Consider the following 19,492-nt stretch of genomic DNA (forward strand, 5'->3'; position numbering starts at 1 on the left):
TGCCTCAGTCCTCAGTCTGGAACGCAACAGACTTTGAGTAGGGGTTGACGGGCTGAAGGTTGATGGAGTGCACACCATAGCCAATGTGAGACCTGGATTTGGCTTCACCACAGGGCTTTTTTATATCGAGTATCCTAAACTTTTGAAAAGAAACAAACCTGAATTTTTGAACCATTTCCCCTCCTAGGATCAGTTCTGCAATTGTGTGGAGATTCTGCTGAAGGAGAGAAACAAAATCCTGGCATACAAAGCCGATATAGTGAAGGAAAGCCAAGACCTGCTCGTAAGTATCAGTATTGCCGGGAAGTTGAAACTTACAGTCCCAAATGCAGAAAAGTCATGTGAGAAGGAAGCCTCTCGCTATTGGGAATGGCTTGGTTTCCCACAGGACAGTTAATGAGAGACCCCTTAGAAATTACATTTTGTGAATGTTAAGAGGAGCACCTTTCCTCTCAGATCTCTGTGACGAGAACTTTAGTTTACTGTACCAGTGCAAAAGCTGCATGTGAAAATAATCCTAGTGTTCCTGTGTGTGGAGACTCAAGACGCTCGTTCAGCTCTTTTGTCTTCTACAGGCACTGGAAATGTACACAGGGGGAAAAACACGGAAGACAATTCAGAAAACTTGAGCGTGAAGGCAGCCTCCTCTGATATGGAATTTGTTTCCAACAAAGAGGGAATGAGAGACCACTTAGAAGGCGCTTTTCTGAATATGAAGAGGCACACCTTTCCTATTATATCTCTGTAATGTTGGGTGCTATACCAGGTTCACATGATAGGAACCTTAGCGTCTCAGTGTGTGTCTGAGGGGTGGGCGTCAGAAGATTCTTCAACTGTTTTTGTCCTTTGCTGCTGTATATGTTATCCCTCTGGCCAGGGCTAGCCTGGGACACAGGACATCCTGTCTAATTTGGCATTCACTGTTTTGCTTTTTATGTTTTGTAAGGTAAAACAGTACTCCAAGAAGAAATTAAGGCAAAAATAATACATGTGGACTTTGGATGGGTCTTTCTAAATTTTTCTCTTTTCCTACCAAATGTGGATACTATCTCCAGGAAAGGCAGAATTGCCCTTCCCGTAGGATTCTCCTGAGGGCCCTCTTCCCCCACTGTCTGCATTCTTCTTCTTTTTCTGTCTCAGAGGCAAACCAAAGGAGAACGGCAGAAGATGGTGATCAAGTTCAGGAAACTACAGAAGTTTCTGGAGGAAGAAGAGGAACTTTTGCTGGCCCAGATGGAAGAAATGGAGAAGGAGGTGGTGAAGAAAAGGGACCGGCAGCTGGCCAAGCTCTCTGAGGAACTCTCCTCTCTGGAAAGCCTCATCCAGGAGATGGAGGAAAAGTGTCAGCAGGCAGCCAGAGATCTCCTGCAGGTGAGAGGGTGACAGGAAGAGGCAGGGTCGCGTTGGGGAGAGGGCTGGCTCCAATCCTCTCTGTGCCTTCTTCACTTACCAGAAAAGCAAGCCAGCCCAGTTTATGTTACTATATACAACGCAACAGAGAATCACGGAAAGTAGACATAAATTAAATAGAAAATCACTGTGAAAATTAAGGAAAAATGCTCTAATAACTATTTTACAACAATGAAGGTATTGATATATTCCCTTTCTACATGTAATCAGTTCCATAAACAATACAATCCATATTCCGTTCAAAGAATCCATATTCCATGGTCTGCTAACAAGTTTTCAGGTCTGCACAAAGGCCGCTTTCCTCTCTGTTCCTCTACATCTCCAGAAAGTTGTGGACTGGACAATCTCAGCCAGTCCAGCCCCTGGAAATGCATTCTCCCCCCACCTCTGCCCCCTCCCAGATAAACTGAGGCTGCTCAGCTTCCATCTCAGGAGCAGAAGTGTGTTTGTGTGTCAGTCAGTCTGGGGGACCACATGCAAATGAAGCCAGGTTCATGGGTAGCTGTTTCAAGAAAACAAATAAGAATGAAGGTCACATGCCAGATTTTTCACAGTGAGTTTTGAAAGGAGGATATCTGTGGGTACAGGGTATGTAGCTTATATTTCATGCTTGGAGGTTGGCACGTTCAGTGTAGTGGTTAAGACTAACGGACTTTAATGTGGAGAACCAGGTTTGATTCCCCATTCCTCCACATGCAGCCAGCTTGGTGACTTTGGGTCAGTCACAGTTCTCTTACAGAAGAGCATTTCTCTCAGAGCTCTCTCTGTTGTGCGGAGAGGAAGGGAAGGAGATTCACTCACTGAGTGAAGGATGGGGTATAAATCCATTCTCTTCTTCCTTCTGTGGACACCATCCTCCGCCCTCTGCCTCTGGGCTTTAAAGAGAAGGGCAGTGGCTAGATTGCTATAGTGTTTTGACAGTATAATCTGCTGCACTAATCCCTAGCTTTTGTTTTAATGAAAGTGCAGGCTGCACATTTTCAGTTTTATCTCTGCAATGATAAGGACTTTACTGTTTTAAAAATGGAAAGCTGGGTATCAGTATGCTGTTATAATGCTAGTGTAATCTACGTATTATTTTTAAGCCTAGAAAATGCCCTCCAATGAAAAGAAGAGAAATCACAGTGACTCAGGGCTGAGGCTAGAAAATTTGCTGGGAATGCCTCTGCATCCGTGGGTGGCCACAAGGGGAACACACCCTAATCCGTGGGCTTCCTGCCTTCCATGTGAGGAAAAATCTGTGAAAGTTGCCACCGTTGAGTTGTCAAAGCAGATCATCTAGCTCTACTTTTTCTGCTGATATTGTGTTCAGAGATTTTCTCTCATAGATCTACTGCAGCCTGTTAGTGAAGTCTGCTAGCTGGACACAAGTGAAAGGATAGAATGGAGAATCTTCCAGAGTCTGAGAGGTCTTCCTGGTATGGTCTTTTAGCAAGCACTGAGGTCTCTCTCTCTGCCTTTTTTCTTTAGGATGCCAGAAGGACCTTGCAGAAGTAAGTAGGCCTTTAACATTAATCTTCTTAATGCTGGAAGTGGACTGGGTATCCTGTGGAGAGTGTGGTCCTTCAGGATCATGGCTGAGGGTCAAATCAGTTGTAATTAAGAGCGTGGATCTCCATCTGTCTGTCAGTGACAAACAGCATATGCCCAAAGCCTCATCCATCAGAAATTGGGGGAGGGGGGGTTCTAGGTTTGGCACCTAGCTGTCCATCTCTAAAACAAGGGTCCCCAACCTTTTTGAGGCTGCAGATACTTTTCGAATTCTGACATGGTGTGGAGGGTGCTGCCACAGAAGATAGTGCCACTCACAAAATGGCTGCCGCAGCTTACCTTCTGTCAGACAGTGAAAATCCTTGTGTTGTGGCAAATGCTGCCAGAACAACACCCCACAAAACACAGAGTTCAGGTCTCCTCCGTTTTATTCATTCCACAAAATGGCAGGTGGTAAACTTCACTTGGCCCAAATAATGCCTTGGTTGGCATCGGGGCTGGCTGCAGGGGCACTTGGATGTCTTCCCAACCCAGTCTGATGATGACTGCCCAATCCAAACTGATGTGCTCCATGCGTCGAGGGTATACTACACATCACGAATCAGGAGTTGGTGTGTCTTCCATGTTTCTACCACTGTTCCTGAACCACATGGCATCTAAACATTTTGCTCAGAGCTTTTTTGAGCAGGAACTCCTTTGTATATTAGGCCACACACCCTGTGATGTAGCCAATAATCCAAGAGTTTACAGTAGGCCCTATAAGCAGAGTCCTGTAAGCTCCAGGAGGATTGGCTACATCATGGGGGTTGTAGCCTAATATGCAAAGTGGTTCCTGCTACAAAAAGCAGAAGCTTCAGTGAGGGAACATTCCTTTTCAAAGAGCCCCTCAACTTTCTGTGCTTTCAGCCTCTGACTGTGTCTCTTGGCTTTGTACCAGTTCCTTCCTCTGCTTCTCTGCTCTATTTAAGGGGATGGGGGAGATGAGATTCTGAAATCCATCAGAAATTGGGGGAGGGGGGGTTCTAGGTTTGGCACCTAGCTGTCCATCTCTAAAACAAGGGTCCCCAACCTTTTTGAGGCTGCAGATACTTTTCGAATTCTGACATGGTGTGGAGGGTGCTGCCACAGAAGATAGTGCCACTCACAAAATGGCTGCCGCAGCTTACCTTCTGTCAGACAGTGAAAATCCTTGTGTTGTGGCAAATGCTGCCAGAACAACACCCCACAAAACACAGAGTTCAGGTCTCCTCCGTTTTATTCATTCCACAAAATGGCAGGTGGTAAACTTCACTTGGCCCAAATAATGCCTTGGTTGGCATCGGGGCTGGCTGCAGGGGCACTTGGATGTCTTCCCAACCCAGTCTGATGATGACTGCCCAATCCAAACTGATGTGCTCCATGCGTCGAGGGTATACTACACATCACGAATCAGGAGTTGGTGTGTCTTCCATGTTTCTACCACTGTTCCTGAACCACATGGCATCTAAACATTTTGCTCAGAGCTTTTTTGAGCAGGAACTCCTTTGTATATTAGGCCACACACCCTGTGATGTAGCCAATAATCCAAGAGTTTACAGTAGGCCCTATAAGCAGAGTCCTGTAAGCTCCAGGAGGATTGGCTACATCATGGGGGTTGTAGCCTAATATGCAAAGTGGTTCCTGCTACAAAAAGCAGAAGCTTCAGTGAGGGAACATTCCTTTTCAAAGAGCCCCTCAACTTTCTGTGCTTTCAGCCTCTGACTGTGTCTCTTGGCTTTGTACCAGTTCCTTCCTCTGCTTCTCTGCTCTATTTAAGGGGATGGGGGAGATGAGATTCTGAAATGGGTGGATGGCACGTTAATGGCATTTTCTCCAGGTATGAAGAAAAGGAGTCGTTTGAGAGTCCAGCAGCTTCTCCTCTTGCACTGAAGTGGCGCATCTGGGACTGCTCAGATTTTTTGGACGACATCAAGAAGCAATTCAAAGGTAATGAAGAAATGCTGCAGGAGTTTCAGACTGGCCTGATATGTTTTAGTCTGCTCCAGGCTGCTTATTTAGGGGTGTCAAACTCCTTTCTTATGAGGACCGTATCTGACAGAAATGAGACCTTGTTGGACTGGGCTGTTTGTATCATAAAATGTAATGCCAGGTAGCAGAGTTATAAATTTTATAAAGGACACAGACAAACACAGTTAAAGATTTAAAAAAACTTAAAATAAAGCATGCTTAAAACATTAGCACTCAGTCATCTTAAAGGTGCTTTCTTTGTATCTCCTGAACTAGGCAAAGGAAGCTCCTTCCTTCCTTCCCCCCCCTTCCTCCCTTCCAAGGGAGGAGCCTCAGACAATGGAGAAAATAGAGGCTTTGCTCTGTAGTTCCTGTACAGTTGAGCAAACCTGGCAAAGCAAGCTGTGATGTAGAAGGAAGCAAGAGAGAGGGAGAAGGAAGCAGATGACAGTCAGTTGCTCGGCGACTTGATAGGAGCCCTCTAGGGGCCTGATTCGACACTTGGGCCACTTGTTTGACACCCCTGGCTTATATCATTGTCCACAATGTAAGGATTACAGCACATGAAGCATGATTTAAAAGAAGGGTTTGCTGTAATAGTGCCTAAATAAAACTTCATTTGTTGCGATCATTATATGTTACTAAAGATATATTATTGTCCAATTACATACACAATAGAATAAAATATATACTATTGGAGCTGAATATACTTTTCAGGAGAGCCAGTTTGGTGTAGTGGTTAAGTATGTGGACTCTTATCTGGGAGAACCGGGTTTGATTCCCCACTCCTCCACTTGCAGCTGCTGGAATGGCCTTGGGTCAGCTTATCTTTCGCAGGAGTTGTCCTTGAAAGGGCAGCTGCTGTAAGAGCTCTCTCAGTCCCACCCACCTCACAGAGTGTCTGTTGTGGGGTGGAAGATAAAGGAGATTGTGAGCCACTCTGAGATTCAGAGTGGAGGGCAGGATATAGATCCAATATCTTCTTCTTTTTCTTCATACAAAACTCAAATAATTGCAATGATAAGAGGTATTGCATTATATGGATTTCTGTGTTGCTGATATCTAATCATTACTATGACGGTGCAAGGGCAAATTGGGAAGTGACAGATGGTAAAAAAATCACCTAAAATGATAGGGAGCGGGAGGACACTGCACTTCAGGCATCTGCATTTAATGAAGACACCCACCAGATCCATTTTGGGGACACCCCCCCCCCTTTCTCTTGGCAGTGTGCCTGTGGCCAAATCAAAACTGTTCCCTTCAATTGTGTGTGTTTTTGCTTGAATATGTCCTTGCTGAATGGTCTTAAGGGGACCACAGTGCTGTCTTAGTTACACTCTTCTGATACCATTGAAATCAGTGAGTTCAGAAGGCTGCAACCCTGCTTAAGATGGGGCATTGTGGAAACTCTGATTCGAATCATCCTAAATTTAGCTGGGTTGGATACTTGGGCCACAGTCCTTAGCATACTATCTATGAGGTGGACCTCAAGTTAAGCAAAAGCGAAAATGAATTTGAATATTTGTACCCTGATTTCCCCCCAGAAATAGCTTCTATTTATTTTATTCGATTTTTAGCCCGCCCTTCTCATAGAACAGGCTCAGGGCGGGTTACATCACAAAAACTATCAACAGTAAAAAACCAATTTAAAATATATAAAATATAAAATTACAGAGAAAAATAGGTACTAAAATGGTAGGTTCTGCATCACAGACATGGCCTATTGTCCACGTCCAGCAGGTCTTATAGCACTGGGATGGAATGAAGGGGGGAGGCTGATAACAAGTGATGTCCATTGCCTGGCAAAAGAGCTCTGTTTTACAGGCCCTGCGGAATTGAAGCAGATCCCGGATCTCCAGGGGGAGCTCATTCCACCAGGCAGGGGACAGGGCCGAAATGTAACCCTTCAGCTGTAACTGAAGAAATACATGCCTATGGTACCATGAACTCACAAGTGACTTATGATGACCCCAGCCAGAGGTTTTCAAACTCAGTGAGAAACAGATGGTTTGCTGTCCTTCCTCCCCCCCCCCCCCCCGCAAAGTCTTTTTTCACTCATCCAAGTACTGACCCAGCTTAGCTTCTGAGATCTGACGAGATGGGGCTATACCATTCTTCTGGCCCTCCCCAAGAGAAAATAGACAGTATTATTAACTGATATTTTTGTCCTAAGATTTGTAATAAGCACAAGGGTCTCACTTTCTGTTCCTTTACTTCCTCAGACACTATGGATTCTGGCCTTCGCATGCAGAAAGGTACATTTTTCTCCATACACTAATCAATTATTTCTGAACTAAAAAGCTTCACTGTACAAGTTTTGTGTTCTTCTGCTTGGTGTTTGCAAGCATCAGGATAGTGTCTTTGTGGCTCTGCAAAATATATGTGAGGCAAGGAAACAATTCTTAATGCTGAAGGACGTTTGTGGCTTGGCTGAGTTCCATAAGAAAAGTCTCAATATTCTTCTGCCAAAGGTGGCTGTTGAGGCATCCATTTTTCCAGCCCAGGGAAGATCATGCCTGAAGGTCAATAACTGTGTTGGTAACTGCAGTCCAGAAGAGATTCCAAGTGGTAATATAGCAGTTCTTTTAAAATTGCCGCTGAGGATACAACAGACATTAGTTTTTGGAGCAGTGTTAATAGAAGCAGAAAGGGGACATGAATTAAGTACCAAAGATATTTCTTTCAGTTCTAGTTTGATCCTGGCCACCTCCATAGGGATTACCTGCCCCATGTTCAACACTCTTGTGTAGCAGGGTTTTTCCTTGCTTCCCCACTGCATTTGTGCATCTCTTGGACTTTCTCAGCTTTCTGAAACCTCATTTCCACTGAAGTTTTGGGAAGGATTGCAGCGAAGTGTGGTTGGCTGCTGTATGAGTGGGAGAATTCAGAGTTTCTCAACCTCTGTGGCCACTATTTCCCTGACCTTGTCCTGTGGTGAGCATTTCCTCACCTGACCTCTGGGGGGATTTTTATTTTTAAAAAAAATAGTTTCCAGGATCTGTTATATCATGATCTCGATGTGATGTCTTACCAAACGTGTACCTGGTTTTCTGAATTCCCAGCTTTGTTAAAAAGTAAATCTCTAGACATTTCTGTTGTGAAAATATACAAGTATAATGATATGTATAATATAATAAAATGATATGAAGAAGATATTGGATTTATATCCTGCCCTTCACTCTGAATCTCAGAGTGGCTCATAATCTCCTTTACCTTCCCCCCATCCAACAAGTCACCTTGTGAGGTAGGTGGGGCTGAGAGAGCTCCCCCAAAAGCTACCCTTTCAAGGACAGCTCTGAGAGAGCTATGGCCGACCCAAGGCTTTTCCAGCAGCTGCAAGTGGAGGAGTGGAGAATCAAACCCAGTTCTCCCAGTTAAGAGTCCACGCACTTAACCACTACCCAGACGGGCTCTCTCAAGCACTGTAATTTCAAAGAGCCCTCCCCCCTTTATTTTATTTCCTTTCCTGGTCAGCCCTCCTTGCTGATGGATAAAAGGAAGTAGTTTTTCACCCAAAGGGTGAATAACACATGGAATTCACTGCCACAGGAGGTGGCGGTAGATACAAGCATAGCCAGCTTTAAAAGGGGATTGGATAAACATATAGAGCAGAGGTCCACCAGTGGCTATTAGCCATAAGGTATAGATGGAACTCTCTGTCTGGGGCAGTGATGCTTTGTATTCTTGGTACTTGGGAGGGGCAACAGTGGGAGGGCTCCTAGTGTCCTGGCCCCACTGATGGACCTCCCAACTCCAGATCAACCACTACACAGACTGGCTCTCTCAAGCATTGTAATTTCAAAGATCCCTCCCCCCCTTTATTTTATTTCCTTTCCTGGTCAGCCCTCCTTGCTGATGGATAAAAGGAAGTAGTTTTTCACCCAAAGGGTGAATAACACATGGAATTCACTGCCACAGGAGGTGGTGGTGGATACAAGCATAGCCAGCTTTAAGAGGGGATTGGATAAACATATGGAGCAGAGGTCCATTAGTGGTTACTAGCCACAAGGTATAGATGGAACTCTCTGTCTGGGGCAGTGATGCTCTGTATTCTTGGTACTTGGGAGGGGCAACAGTGGGAGGGCTTCTAGTGTCCTGGCCCCACTGATGGACCTCCCAACTCCAGATCAACCACTACACAGACTGGCTCTCTCAAGCATTGTAATTTCAAAGATCCCTCCCCCCCTTTATTTTATTTCATTTCCTGGTCAGCCCTCCTTGCTGACGGATAAAAGGAAGTAGTTTTTCACCCAAAGGATGATTAACACATGGAATTCACGACCATAGGAGGTGGTGGTGGATACAAGCATAGCCAGCTTTAAGAGGGGATTGGATAAACATATGGAGCAGAGGTCCATTAGTGGTTATTAGCCACAAGGTATAGATGGAACTCTCTGTCTGGGGCAGTGATGCTCTGTATTCTTGGTACTTGGGAGGGGCAACAGTGGGAGGGCTTCTAGTGTCCTGGCCCCACTGATGGACCTCCTGATGGCGCCTGGTTTTTTTGGCCACTGTGTGACACAGAGTGTTGGACTGGATGGGCCTTTGGCCTGATCCAACATGGCTTCTCTTATGTTCTTATGCTCTTCTTCTCCACTCTTTCCGGAGCAGTACCTAGGAGCTCCTGCAGGTTTTGCTGGCTGTCACCTGGGAGGTGTGGAGGGTCCCGCCTCCCCCCCTCCCAGGTGCCTACTTGCAAGTAGGAAAGGAGACAACTTTTTTTTGGCTAAGGGGTAGGTGCAGAGATTGCCAAGGGGAGAATACTTTTTCTCAGAAGGCACTTGAGTCAGAGTGGGTACGCTGGTATGACCCTAATGGGCTTTATTACTTCAATTTTGGTTCTTTTGTGAACTGGTGGGCCTCTCTCAGAATTCTTCTCTCTGTTCTCTGGGGTGGCTTGTTTGGCGGGTTGGGACCCTTTTAGAGAGGGAGTTCTACTGCTTCAGGACCAGACTGGGGCCTGGGAGCGAAGCGCCTCTTCTCTAGGAATTGCAAAGTTCAGGGACTATCCTGGCTGTCATGGAGGAGCTTCCCCCAGAAACTTCTCCACCCCAGGCCCACAGAGAAGGAAGACTCATGGTAATGAGTCAAATCTTCTGTTCCTGTGTCTGATTTCCAACCAAATAGCTATTGTTCTTTTTCTCTCCCTCACAGTTCTTTGCTTGGCATAGGAGATGGGAGGAAATAGATTGTGTTCCTGTGGGTGCTTATTGTGTACTTTGTCTGCCTTCTCTTGAAGTGGACAGGAAGATTGCTCTGCCTTTTAAAAGGACAGGAGGAAGCAGGAGATCCTGTTGACCAAGGAGAGGGTGGCAGAAGTGGGAGGAGGCCATGACAGGCAGGAGGAGGAAGCCGAACAGGCCAAAGGGTGAAATCCCCCAACTGATGCCATTTCTCTTCTTCTCTCCTCATCTTCCCCCAACAGCAAATGTGACTCTGGATCCAGACACGGCCCATCCATGGCTCATCTTGTCTGAGGGTCAGAAAAGCGTGCAAATGGGAGAAAGAGCTCAAACTCTGCCCACCAGTCCGGAGAGATTTGAGAACTGTAATGCTGTGCTGGGCTGTGAGGGATTCACAGGAGGCTGCCATTTCTGGGAAGTCCTTGTGGGAAGTGAGGAAAGCTGGGCTATGGGGGTGGCCAGAAAGTCTGTGAGGAGGAAGGGAGGCCTCACTTTTATTCCTGAGGAAGGGATCTGGGAGGTGGGGAAGTTGTCAGGGGTGCACAGGGTTTGTATAAAAGGACATTACCCTCCCCTGACTGTGAGTGGGGAGCTGAAGAGGATCCGAGTGTGCCTGAACTATGCTGGGGGGCGAGTGGCCTTTTTTGATGCTGACCGAGCAGCCCTTCTCTACGAGTTCTCTGGAGCCTCCTTCCATGGAGAGACCCTCCTGCCCTTCTTTTGGGTGAATGGAAAAGCCCACCTCAAAATCTCTTCATAGGACTTTTTCTTGACACCAGGACCATCAAGAAGAAAATAGTATTTCTCAAGAGTGCCCCTTTTTTGAGTCCTGTAGAGGCCTCTCTTGTCTCCAGCCACCAAAACTGACTGCAGTAAAGTGGGGACATTTCTCCCCCCCTCCATTTCCCAACATTCCTTTCTCCTCCTTTGTATCTTATTCCTTAAAGCAACAGTAACACCTTTCACATTGTAAAGGATAAGAGCTCCAAACAGACCATCAGGACCCTCTCCAGCCTCCATTCTCCTCAAGGATGAGAGGAACCACTGCAGAGGAAGAAGAGGTCCCGCATGTTTCTATTATTATTCTGGACTTCCTCTTTTCTTTACTGGACACCATCTGCTAGGATTTCCCAGTGTTCAGCCTACACTTTCTGACAGACACTGAAGGTCTTGTCGCTATCCAGGTTCCTGCGTTCACAGCATTTGTTTTTCAGTTGTACCAGAGACTGAGAAGGTGTTATGCTTTTTATAAAGTTATGTTGTGTTGAAATCTCTGCTGCTTGATTTTTTAAAAAAGGGGGTGGGGATGGCAAGCCGTCTCATAACTCCCGGACAAGCCCCAGAGGGTGCCGTCATTTACTGACTCGATCCGTCTACAACTTCGCAGTTGGAGAGGAAAATCAGGAGGTGGGTTTGCATAACCAGGGTCCTGCTGAGCTATGCTTGCATTAAGGTTATTCTTCTGGTTGTTTTTGTGTCTCTTCTCAAACCATTATGGGTCCTTTCATCCACACAGCCATCTCACTCTCCTTTGTGTCTCCAAGGAACGGGGCACCCTGGTTTATCCTCACCGTGACCCAGTGAGAGAAGTCAGGCCAAGAGCGAGTGGGCTTCGTCCTGGAGAGTTTGGGAGCAAAGCTGGGGAGGCTGGGGTCTGGGGAGGGGCTGGACCAGAGGGGGGGGGCGCAATGGCATAGAGTCCATCCTCTGAAAGGACCATTCTCTCCAAGGGAAATGATTTATGTTGTTTGGAGATCACTTTTAATTCTGGGAGTTCTCCAGCCCGTCCCCCCCTCCCCCCAAGGCTTGCAATCTTATATGTGAGCAGAAATTTGAACCCAGGCCTCATCAGTTCAACTCTACCACACTGTACACTGCAACACACCGGTTCTCAGCTCTGACTGTCGTATTAATGTGTCATCTACACATTTCTAGACCTAATCTGGGCCAGGATCTTTGGATCCCCTTCATTTTTGCTCTAGGGATTTCGATCCTCCAATCCTTATTTTCTGGTGCGTTATGCCTGCCAAAGACAGATGGACAGACACATGGGCCCTCACATTATTATAAATTTATTTGTGAAGCACTGTCTGTGGAATTGACACTGCAAAGTACAGAAAAACTGGTCTCTGCCCCGATGAGCTTTCAGTGTCATATTTGCCATAAAGTAGGAGCGGAAGGTGCCAGCAGGGAGAATTGGGAAGAATGTACATAAATTCTAGGGATATGGAACTAAGAAGTTCTGCCCAAGGGTTCAAAGAAAAGGGACCTTTAGGGAGGGAAGAGAGAGGTGATATCATGCAGGCCTTCTTGGGAGGCAGTTCCAGGTGTAAGAGGCAGGAAGGGAGTACTTGTTTGTGGGCGCAGGAGGCCTCGGGAGGCAGAGTGTGGTGAAACTGAAGGTCAGGGCCAGGGTTGTATCTGTGGGGAAAAGGAGGGAGGCGATGGAGGGCTTTGAAGGGCAGAATTGAGCTGTTTCTGCAGGATCTAGGAACAGACGAGAAGTTAATGGAGGGATTTAAACAGATGTCATTTGCTCAGCATGAAAAGGCAAGTGGAGGATTTGGGGTGCAGAGTGCCTGACAGAAGGAAGGTGGCTTGAGGATGACAAGGTTGTCAATCCCCAGTTGGGGGCAGGGGGTCCCCTGGTTTGGAGCAGTGTTCCCTCTGAGCTGAGCCGAGCATGAGCTAACTTTAATAGCAGTAGCTCACAAAGTAGAATTTTTGCTCACAAGACTGCAGCTTAGAGGGAACATTGGTTTGGAGGCCCCCTGCTTCAGGGTTATCAGAAAGCGGGGTGGGAAGGGAATTGTCCGCTGGGCACTCCATTGTACCCCACAGAGACCAGCCCCCATAGAATTGATTAATGGGTATCGGGTGTGTGTTGAGGTAGAGGCACCAAATGTCCAGCATAGCATCTGGTGCTTCTAACACCCCCCCCCCAAGTTTAAAAAAGATTGGACCAGGGATCCAATTCTATGAGCCCCAAATGAAGGTGCTCCCATCCTCCATTATTTCCAATGGAGGGATTTAAAAGGAGCATGATCCCCTAAAATGTGATGGCCAGAATTCCCTTTGGAGTTCAATGGTGCTTGTCCCACCCTTGCTCCTGGCTCCACTCCCAGTCTCCAGGTATTTTCTGAGTCAAACCGGGCAACCCTAGTTTGGAAGATCAGAGGGAAAGTGGAGAAGGCTGCAAGGGGAGAGGTGACCAGAGCAGGAACGAAACTTTGGGCAGAGAGGAAGTGCCTTTTTGTTTAATGTTGTCAAGGAAGGAGCCTCATGATTTGGCAAGAGCCTGAAGATGGAAAGCAAAGGAGAGAAAAGAGGCAAAGATGAAGCCAAGGCCTCATGCTCATTCTACACAGATCGTTGTGGGTGATGTCAGGGAACGAAGGGAGGAGGAAACGAGGCCTCGGTGCTGGCCTCATTTATTGTTAATTGAATTTCTGCACATGAGCAAATTCTTTGCCTTCAGGGCTTCTTTTGTAGCAGGAGCTCCTTTGCATATTAGGCCACACCTCCACGATGTATCCAGTCCTCCAAGAGCTTATAGGGCCTACTGTAAGCTCTTGAAGTTTTGGCGACATCAGGGGAGTTTGGCCTAATGTGCAAAGGAGCTCCTGCTACAAAAAAAGCCGTGCTTGCCTTGATGCTCCAAGGAGGCCGTTCCCTCCCACACTTCTTTCTTTTTTTGTTTTCAGGTCATCGCTGATGGCAGCCGCACAGAGTTGTCAGGCAAGGGATGTACAGAGGTGGCTTGCCATTGCCTGCCTCTCTGTAGCAACACTGGACTTCCTTGGTGGTCTCCCATCTAAGAGCCAGATCGTGTAGCTTCTGAGATATGATGGGATGGAGATAGCCTGGGCTGTCCAGGTCATGGCCCTCCCCCCACTAAAAAAAGTAAAGGCAGTCCCCTGTGCAAGCAAGCACCAGTCTCTGACTCTGGGGTGATGCCGCTTTCACAACATTTTCTTGGCAGACTTTTTACATTGTACTTTTTACAATGTTTGCCATTGCCTTCCCCAGTCATCTACACTCCCCCCCCCCCCCCCAGCAAGCTGAGTACTCATTTTGTCGACCCCGGAAGGATGGAAGGCTGAGTCAACCTTGAGCCGGCTACCTGAACCAGCTTTCGCTGGGATTAAACTCAGGTCGTGAGCAGAGAGCTTGAACTGCAGGACTGCAGCTTACCACTCTGTGCCACGCCCCCCCACCCCACTACTGGAGGAGTTTAAAAAAAATTGCTAACACCTAGATCAAAATAGTTTTATGTATTAAAATAACACTGCAATGTTTTAATGTCCAGAATTCATTAAAAAAAAAACTTTAGTCCTTCCCCCCCCAGTTATGAACAATGTGCAGTCAGTACAGCTTCCGTTATATGTCTGCAATGAAAACTATCAGAGACTTACTCAAAAAGAAGTTAGTCATTGCCACAGCAGATCAACATAATGGCACATCAGCATTTTTTAAAAAACTACTGCTGAGCTGTGTTCCTTCTGAGTTAGCGCGAGCTAGCTCACAGATTTTTAGCCTTCAGCTCACACATTTTTCTCTTAGCTCAGGAAGGATGACCCCAGAGCACACTAATTTATGCAATAGCTCACAACTTTCATGTCAGTAGCTCACAGCTTCAATGCCAGTAGCTTGCAAAGTAGAATTTTTGCTCACAAGACTGCAAGTTAGAGGGAACATTGCTGCTAAGCGCCTCAAAAGCTGGATAGGGCCTGGTCCTTTCTTGGCCTGTGTTAAGAAACAAACCGAATAAATGTTAGCAGGACAAGAGGAGATGACTCACTCTGCTGGACTCCTCCCTGAGGGGCTGTTCATCTGAGTTCTGGGTCTTGTACCTCCAGGGAAATGGAGAACTAGGGGGTTTCAGAAACAGAAGTTTTCAAGGGCTATTAGAATAATTATTATTTTTTGTTTCTGTTCTAAAACTGTAGCAATGAAACAGCACTACTGCCATTTGTGTGTCCTAAAACTTATCATAAATGCTAATAACAGAATGCCTGTAAACATGCAGATGTCCTTCTCAGAAAACGTGCACTTTTTGTTGCTGGGATCCAAGTTCTTTGGCAAGAGCATTGTTGGGAGGTTAAGATAAGAAGGGTTGAGACCGGAAGATATTGAGATACTCAGCAGCCTGACCGGCTCCTTTCACCCCTACTTGCCGGGGACCTCTAACATCTCCCCAGACACCGGGATGTCTCCTCTGCCAGACCCCTCAGCCTCCCTCCCTTCCCTCCGAGGCGCCAAGTCCAAAGAAGTGCAAAGGCGGCGTTCTTTCTGTCTACTTTCTCTATATTTAAAGATGGCTTGCCATTCCAGTTTTGGAATGACGAAGTCTGCTTAGAGCATACGAAAGCTTACATTCGGAACAAAATGTAGTTGGTCTTAAAGATCCCCCCCCCCCCCCGTCTACTGCTTTGAACTTTTCCCAGCGCCTCTTTCTTGGCGGGCTTTGCTCGGCTGGTCGCTGATTGGGTGCCGGCTGCAGAGTCTTTCGCTCGCAGGGAAACGCCCTCCTCGCTGCTTTGGGAAACACGGGAAGAACCGAAACCGATTCTGTTCTTCTCTCTCTCTCTCCCTGGCCAAGGCAGCCATGGCGGCTGAAGGTGCTGTGCAGGAGCTCTGCGAGGAACTCTCTTGCTCCATCTGCCTGGACTTCTTCAGGGACCCGGTGACCATCGCCCAGTGCGGCCACAACTTCTGCCGAGCCTGCCTGACCCAGAGCTGGGGGGAGCGGTCGGGGGCCGCCGAGCTTTTTTGCCCCCAGTGCAGAGGAAGGGCTCAGCCCAACAGCCTCTGCCGCAACCAGAAGCTGGCCACGCTTGTGGCAATGCTCAAGAAAGGCAGCCCTTCGGCAGCGAAGGGGGGAGAAGGAGAAGGGGGCGTCTGCGAGAAGCACCGGGAGCCCCTGACGTTTTTCTGCGGGGAGGACGAAGCCTCCCTCTGCGTGGTGTGCAGCAAATCCCAGAAGCACCGAGGTCACCAGGTGACTCTCCTGGAGAAGGAGGCTGCTGGAGAGAAGGAGGTAAGAAATCTCGGTGCATCTTCAATGCGGAATTCCGGCTTTCCCTGGATAATGAGCTAAGCCACTGCCTCCTTTGGTGGGAGGGGGGAGCCCTCAGCTGAGGATTTAGCGCATTTGCAAACTGTGACAGAGTTCAGAGATATGGGGTGGTAAATAAGACAAATGCAGTTCTTTTGGTTTTGGGCAGCAGAGAGTCGTGGCAGCTAGAACGGCAAGAGTTTGCCAGAAGCACCAGAAGCTGCTGAAGCTCTTCTGCAAGGACCATGAAGCCCCCATCTGCGTGGTCTGTGAGCAGTTTCAGGAACACCAATATCACGACATCGTTCCTGCGGAGGAGGCTGCCCAAGAGTACAAGGTAGGAAGACTACCAGATGGATCATGGTGGGGGAAGTGTTTGGATCCTCCCCAGCTGAACTCCTGGGTGTCCTACAAAACTTTTTCATAGAGCTACTCTTGGGCTTTGGATCCAGAACAGGAGCAAGAAGATTTGTCTTTGCTAAGAGGGTGACGCTGTCTGGTCATCCCATTGGTCTGCCAAGCCACAAGGGGGCAGCAACATTTCATAAGAACATCAGAGAAGGCATGTTGGATCAGGCCAATGGCCCATCCAGTCCAACACTCTGTGTCACACAGTGGCCAAAAAAATTATATATATATATATATATATATATATATATATATATATATATATATATATATATATATATATATATATATATATATATATATATATATATATATATATATATATATATATATATACACATACATACACACACACACAGATATAAACACACTGTGGCTAACAGCCACTGATGGACCTCTGCTCCATATTTTTATCTAACCCCATCTTGAAACTGTCTATGCTTGTAGCCGCCACCACCTCCTGTGGCAGTGAATTCCACATGTTAATCACCCTTTGGGTGAAGAAGGACTTCCTTTTATCCGTTTTAACCTGTCTGCTCAGCAATTTCATCAAATGCCCATGAGTTCTTGTATTGTGAGAAAGGTACTAATTTCTCTACCTTCTCCATCCCATGCATAATCTTGTAAACCTCTATCATGTCTCCCCGCAGTCGACGTTTCTCTAAGCTAAAGAGCCCCAAGCGTTTTAACTTTTCTTCATAGGGAAAGTGTTCCAACCCTTTAATCATTCTAGTTGCCCTTTTCTGCACTTTTTCCAGTAGGAGGTTTTAACTGGTTTTTTTCCCCTTTACACTATCTTCTTCCATTAATTAAAAAATGCTTCAGTGGAGTTGCTGTTATCCCTCTGGCCAGGGTTAGCATGGGACACAGGGTTAGCATTGGACATAGGACATCCTGCATGTATGTCTAGATTGGTCTTTGATGGCAGTTTTCTTTATGAAGTTTTATTAGTAATTAATCCCATTTTGAGGAAAATACAATGGGTGCTAGAAATTTGCTGTGGATGAGTGTCATGTGGGGTCTGGGAAGGGAAAGACAGAGGGAGTCAAGGTATGTTGAGAAGACAACTGATGGGAAGGGAAATGGAGAAAATGTGGGATAGTTAGCAGAGAAGGAGGTCGCTTGAGAAAGAAGGAATGGGGGCAAAAGAGAAGGAGGTAGATTGCTTTCCATCTCCTCATCCCTCTCTGCAGCCTCTACCTAGGAAAAATACAGTCTTTCTCTGTGGTGGGGAGAACCAAAGCAGCTTGCATACTTCTCCTCTTCCCCTTTTGATCTGCACAACAACCCTGTGAGGCAGGTTAGACTAAAAATATGCGATTAGTCCAAAATCGCCCAGTCAGCTTCCACAGCAAGAATCAGGGTCTGATAGACCCTTCTCTGAAGTGAACTGCCACATCATGCTGGCTGTTGTGTGTGTGTGTGGGGGGGGTGACCTCAGCAGAGTGTACTATTTTCTCCCTTGAAGAAGAAGAAGAAGAAAAAGATATTGGATTTATATCCCGCCCTCCACTCCAAAGAGTCTCAGAATGGCTCACAATCTCCTTTACCTTCCTCCTCCATTGGAATCGAGAACAGTTGTAATTCTGAGGGATCTCCAGGTCTCACCTGGAGATTGACAAAAAATGTTCCCCAGGAGGAAATACCTGGTTTGGAGGATGGAGTCTATGGCATGGTACGTCTGAGTTCCCACTCCTCCACAAATTCCACCCACTCCAGGTTTCATCCCTCAGATCTTCAGAAATTTCCCAACCTGGAGTTATCAGCCCTCTGTCCTTCCCAGCCAACCATCAACCTACCTTTATCTGCTCTTCTGATTTCACCTTTCCATCTCTTCCCCCTCCTTGCAGTCTCTGCCTAGGAAAAGGACAGTCTTTCTCTGCAGTGGGAAGAACCAAAGCAGCTTACATCATTCTCCTCTTCCCCTTTGATCAGCTCAACAACCCTGTGAGGTAGGTTAGGCTGAAAGTATGTGGGTGGTCCAAAATCACCCAGTCAGCTTCCACAGTAGAAACCTGGGTCTGGCAGACCCTGCTCTGAAACGCTGACTGCCACATCATAGTGGCCAGAACTAGTTAAGTCAAGCTTGTCCAACCTGTGGCCCAGGATGACTTTGAATGCGGCCCCAGCACAAATGACATAAACTCTCTTAAAACAGCACCTGGAACTGTGTGCTGCAGTGGTGGCAGATCCTGGAACTGAGGCTACATCTGGTTTTTCCCCCTGCTTGCTTCCCCCCCTCCTACCACCAGAGGGGGCACTAAAGCTGACTCAGAGTACATGTGTGTGAATGCTCTTCCCTTGCTCCTGGGTGCTCTCCAGCTCTTCTTTCTTCCTGCTGAGGTTCCTCTGGATCTTCCACCCAGGACAAAGAGCTCTCAGCTGTGCTCTGGAGGTATCAGGGGTGGCTGTGGGCCCCTCTCTGGGAAAGTTGGAAGAAGAAGATGGAAGATATTGGATTTATATCCCGCCCTCCACTCCGAAGAGTCTCAGAGCGGCTCACAATCTCCTTTACCTTCCTCCCCCACAACAGACACCCTGTGAGGTGGGTGGGGCTGGAGAGGGCTCTCACAGCAGCTGCCCTTTCAAGGACAACCTCTGCCAGAGCTATGGCTGACCCAAGACCATGCTAGCAGGTGCAAGTGGAGGAGTGGGGAATCAAACCCCGTTCTCCCAGATAATACTTAACCACTACACCAAACTGGCTCTCCGGGAAGTTGGGAAGTAGCATAGCCAGCCTCCCAAGCTCCTGGACGGGCTTGTGGGGTGGGGTGGGAGTTTTCCCTGTCAGAGGGCTGCTGGCCCCCTCTGTGAACGTTGGAGGTGGGGTGTGTGTGGTGGAGCTGGGCTTGCTGTCCTCAAAATGGAGATGGCTCCACTGCCTTGGGTGGATTCTGTTGCATTCTCCCTCCTTCTCTTTACTGTGGGAGTTCCAGAATCCCCTTACCCTTCTCTG

The 19,492-nt window shown here is 47.2% G+C and overlaps 1 protein-coding gene across 3 annotated transcripts in view; it reads left to right on the plus strand.

Annotated features, from left to right (window-relative positions):
* LOC132572179 (E3 ubiquitin-protein ligase TRIM11-like) overlaps positions 1-19,492 on the plus strand; it is a 69,102-nt gene that overhangs the window by 11,684 nt on the left and 37,926 nt on the right. The window contains exons 3-8 of one of the 3 annotated variants that reach the window (XM_060238986.1): positions 188-283; positions 1,141-1,371; positions 2,881-2,903; positions 4,757-4,866; positions 7,110-7,142; positions 10,313-11,340. In XM_060238986.1, the coding sequence (XP_060094969.1) occupies positions 188-283; positions 1,141-1,371; positions 2,881-2,903; positions 4,757-4,866; positions 7,110-7,142; positions 10,313-10,830 (1,011 nt within the window). In that variant the 3' untranslated portion in view covers positions 10,831-11,340. Of the gene's footprint in view, positions 1-187; positions 284-1,140; positions 1,372-2,880; positions 2,904-4,756; positions 4,867-7,109; positions 7,143-10,312; positions 11,341-16,297; positions 16,466-19,492 lie in introns of those variants that run through there. The other 2 variants (XM_060238987.1, XM_060238985.1) reach the window with 2 other exon arrangements.

Source organism: Heteronotia binoei, chromosome 5 (assembly GCF_032191835.1).
Source record: "Heteronotia binoei isolate CCM8104 ecotype False Entrance Well chromosome 5, APGP_CSIRO_Hbin_v1, whole genome shotgun sequence".
NCBI lineage: Eukaryota > Metazoa > Chordata > Lepidosauria > Squamata > Gekkonidae > Heteronotia > Heteronotia binoei.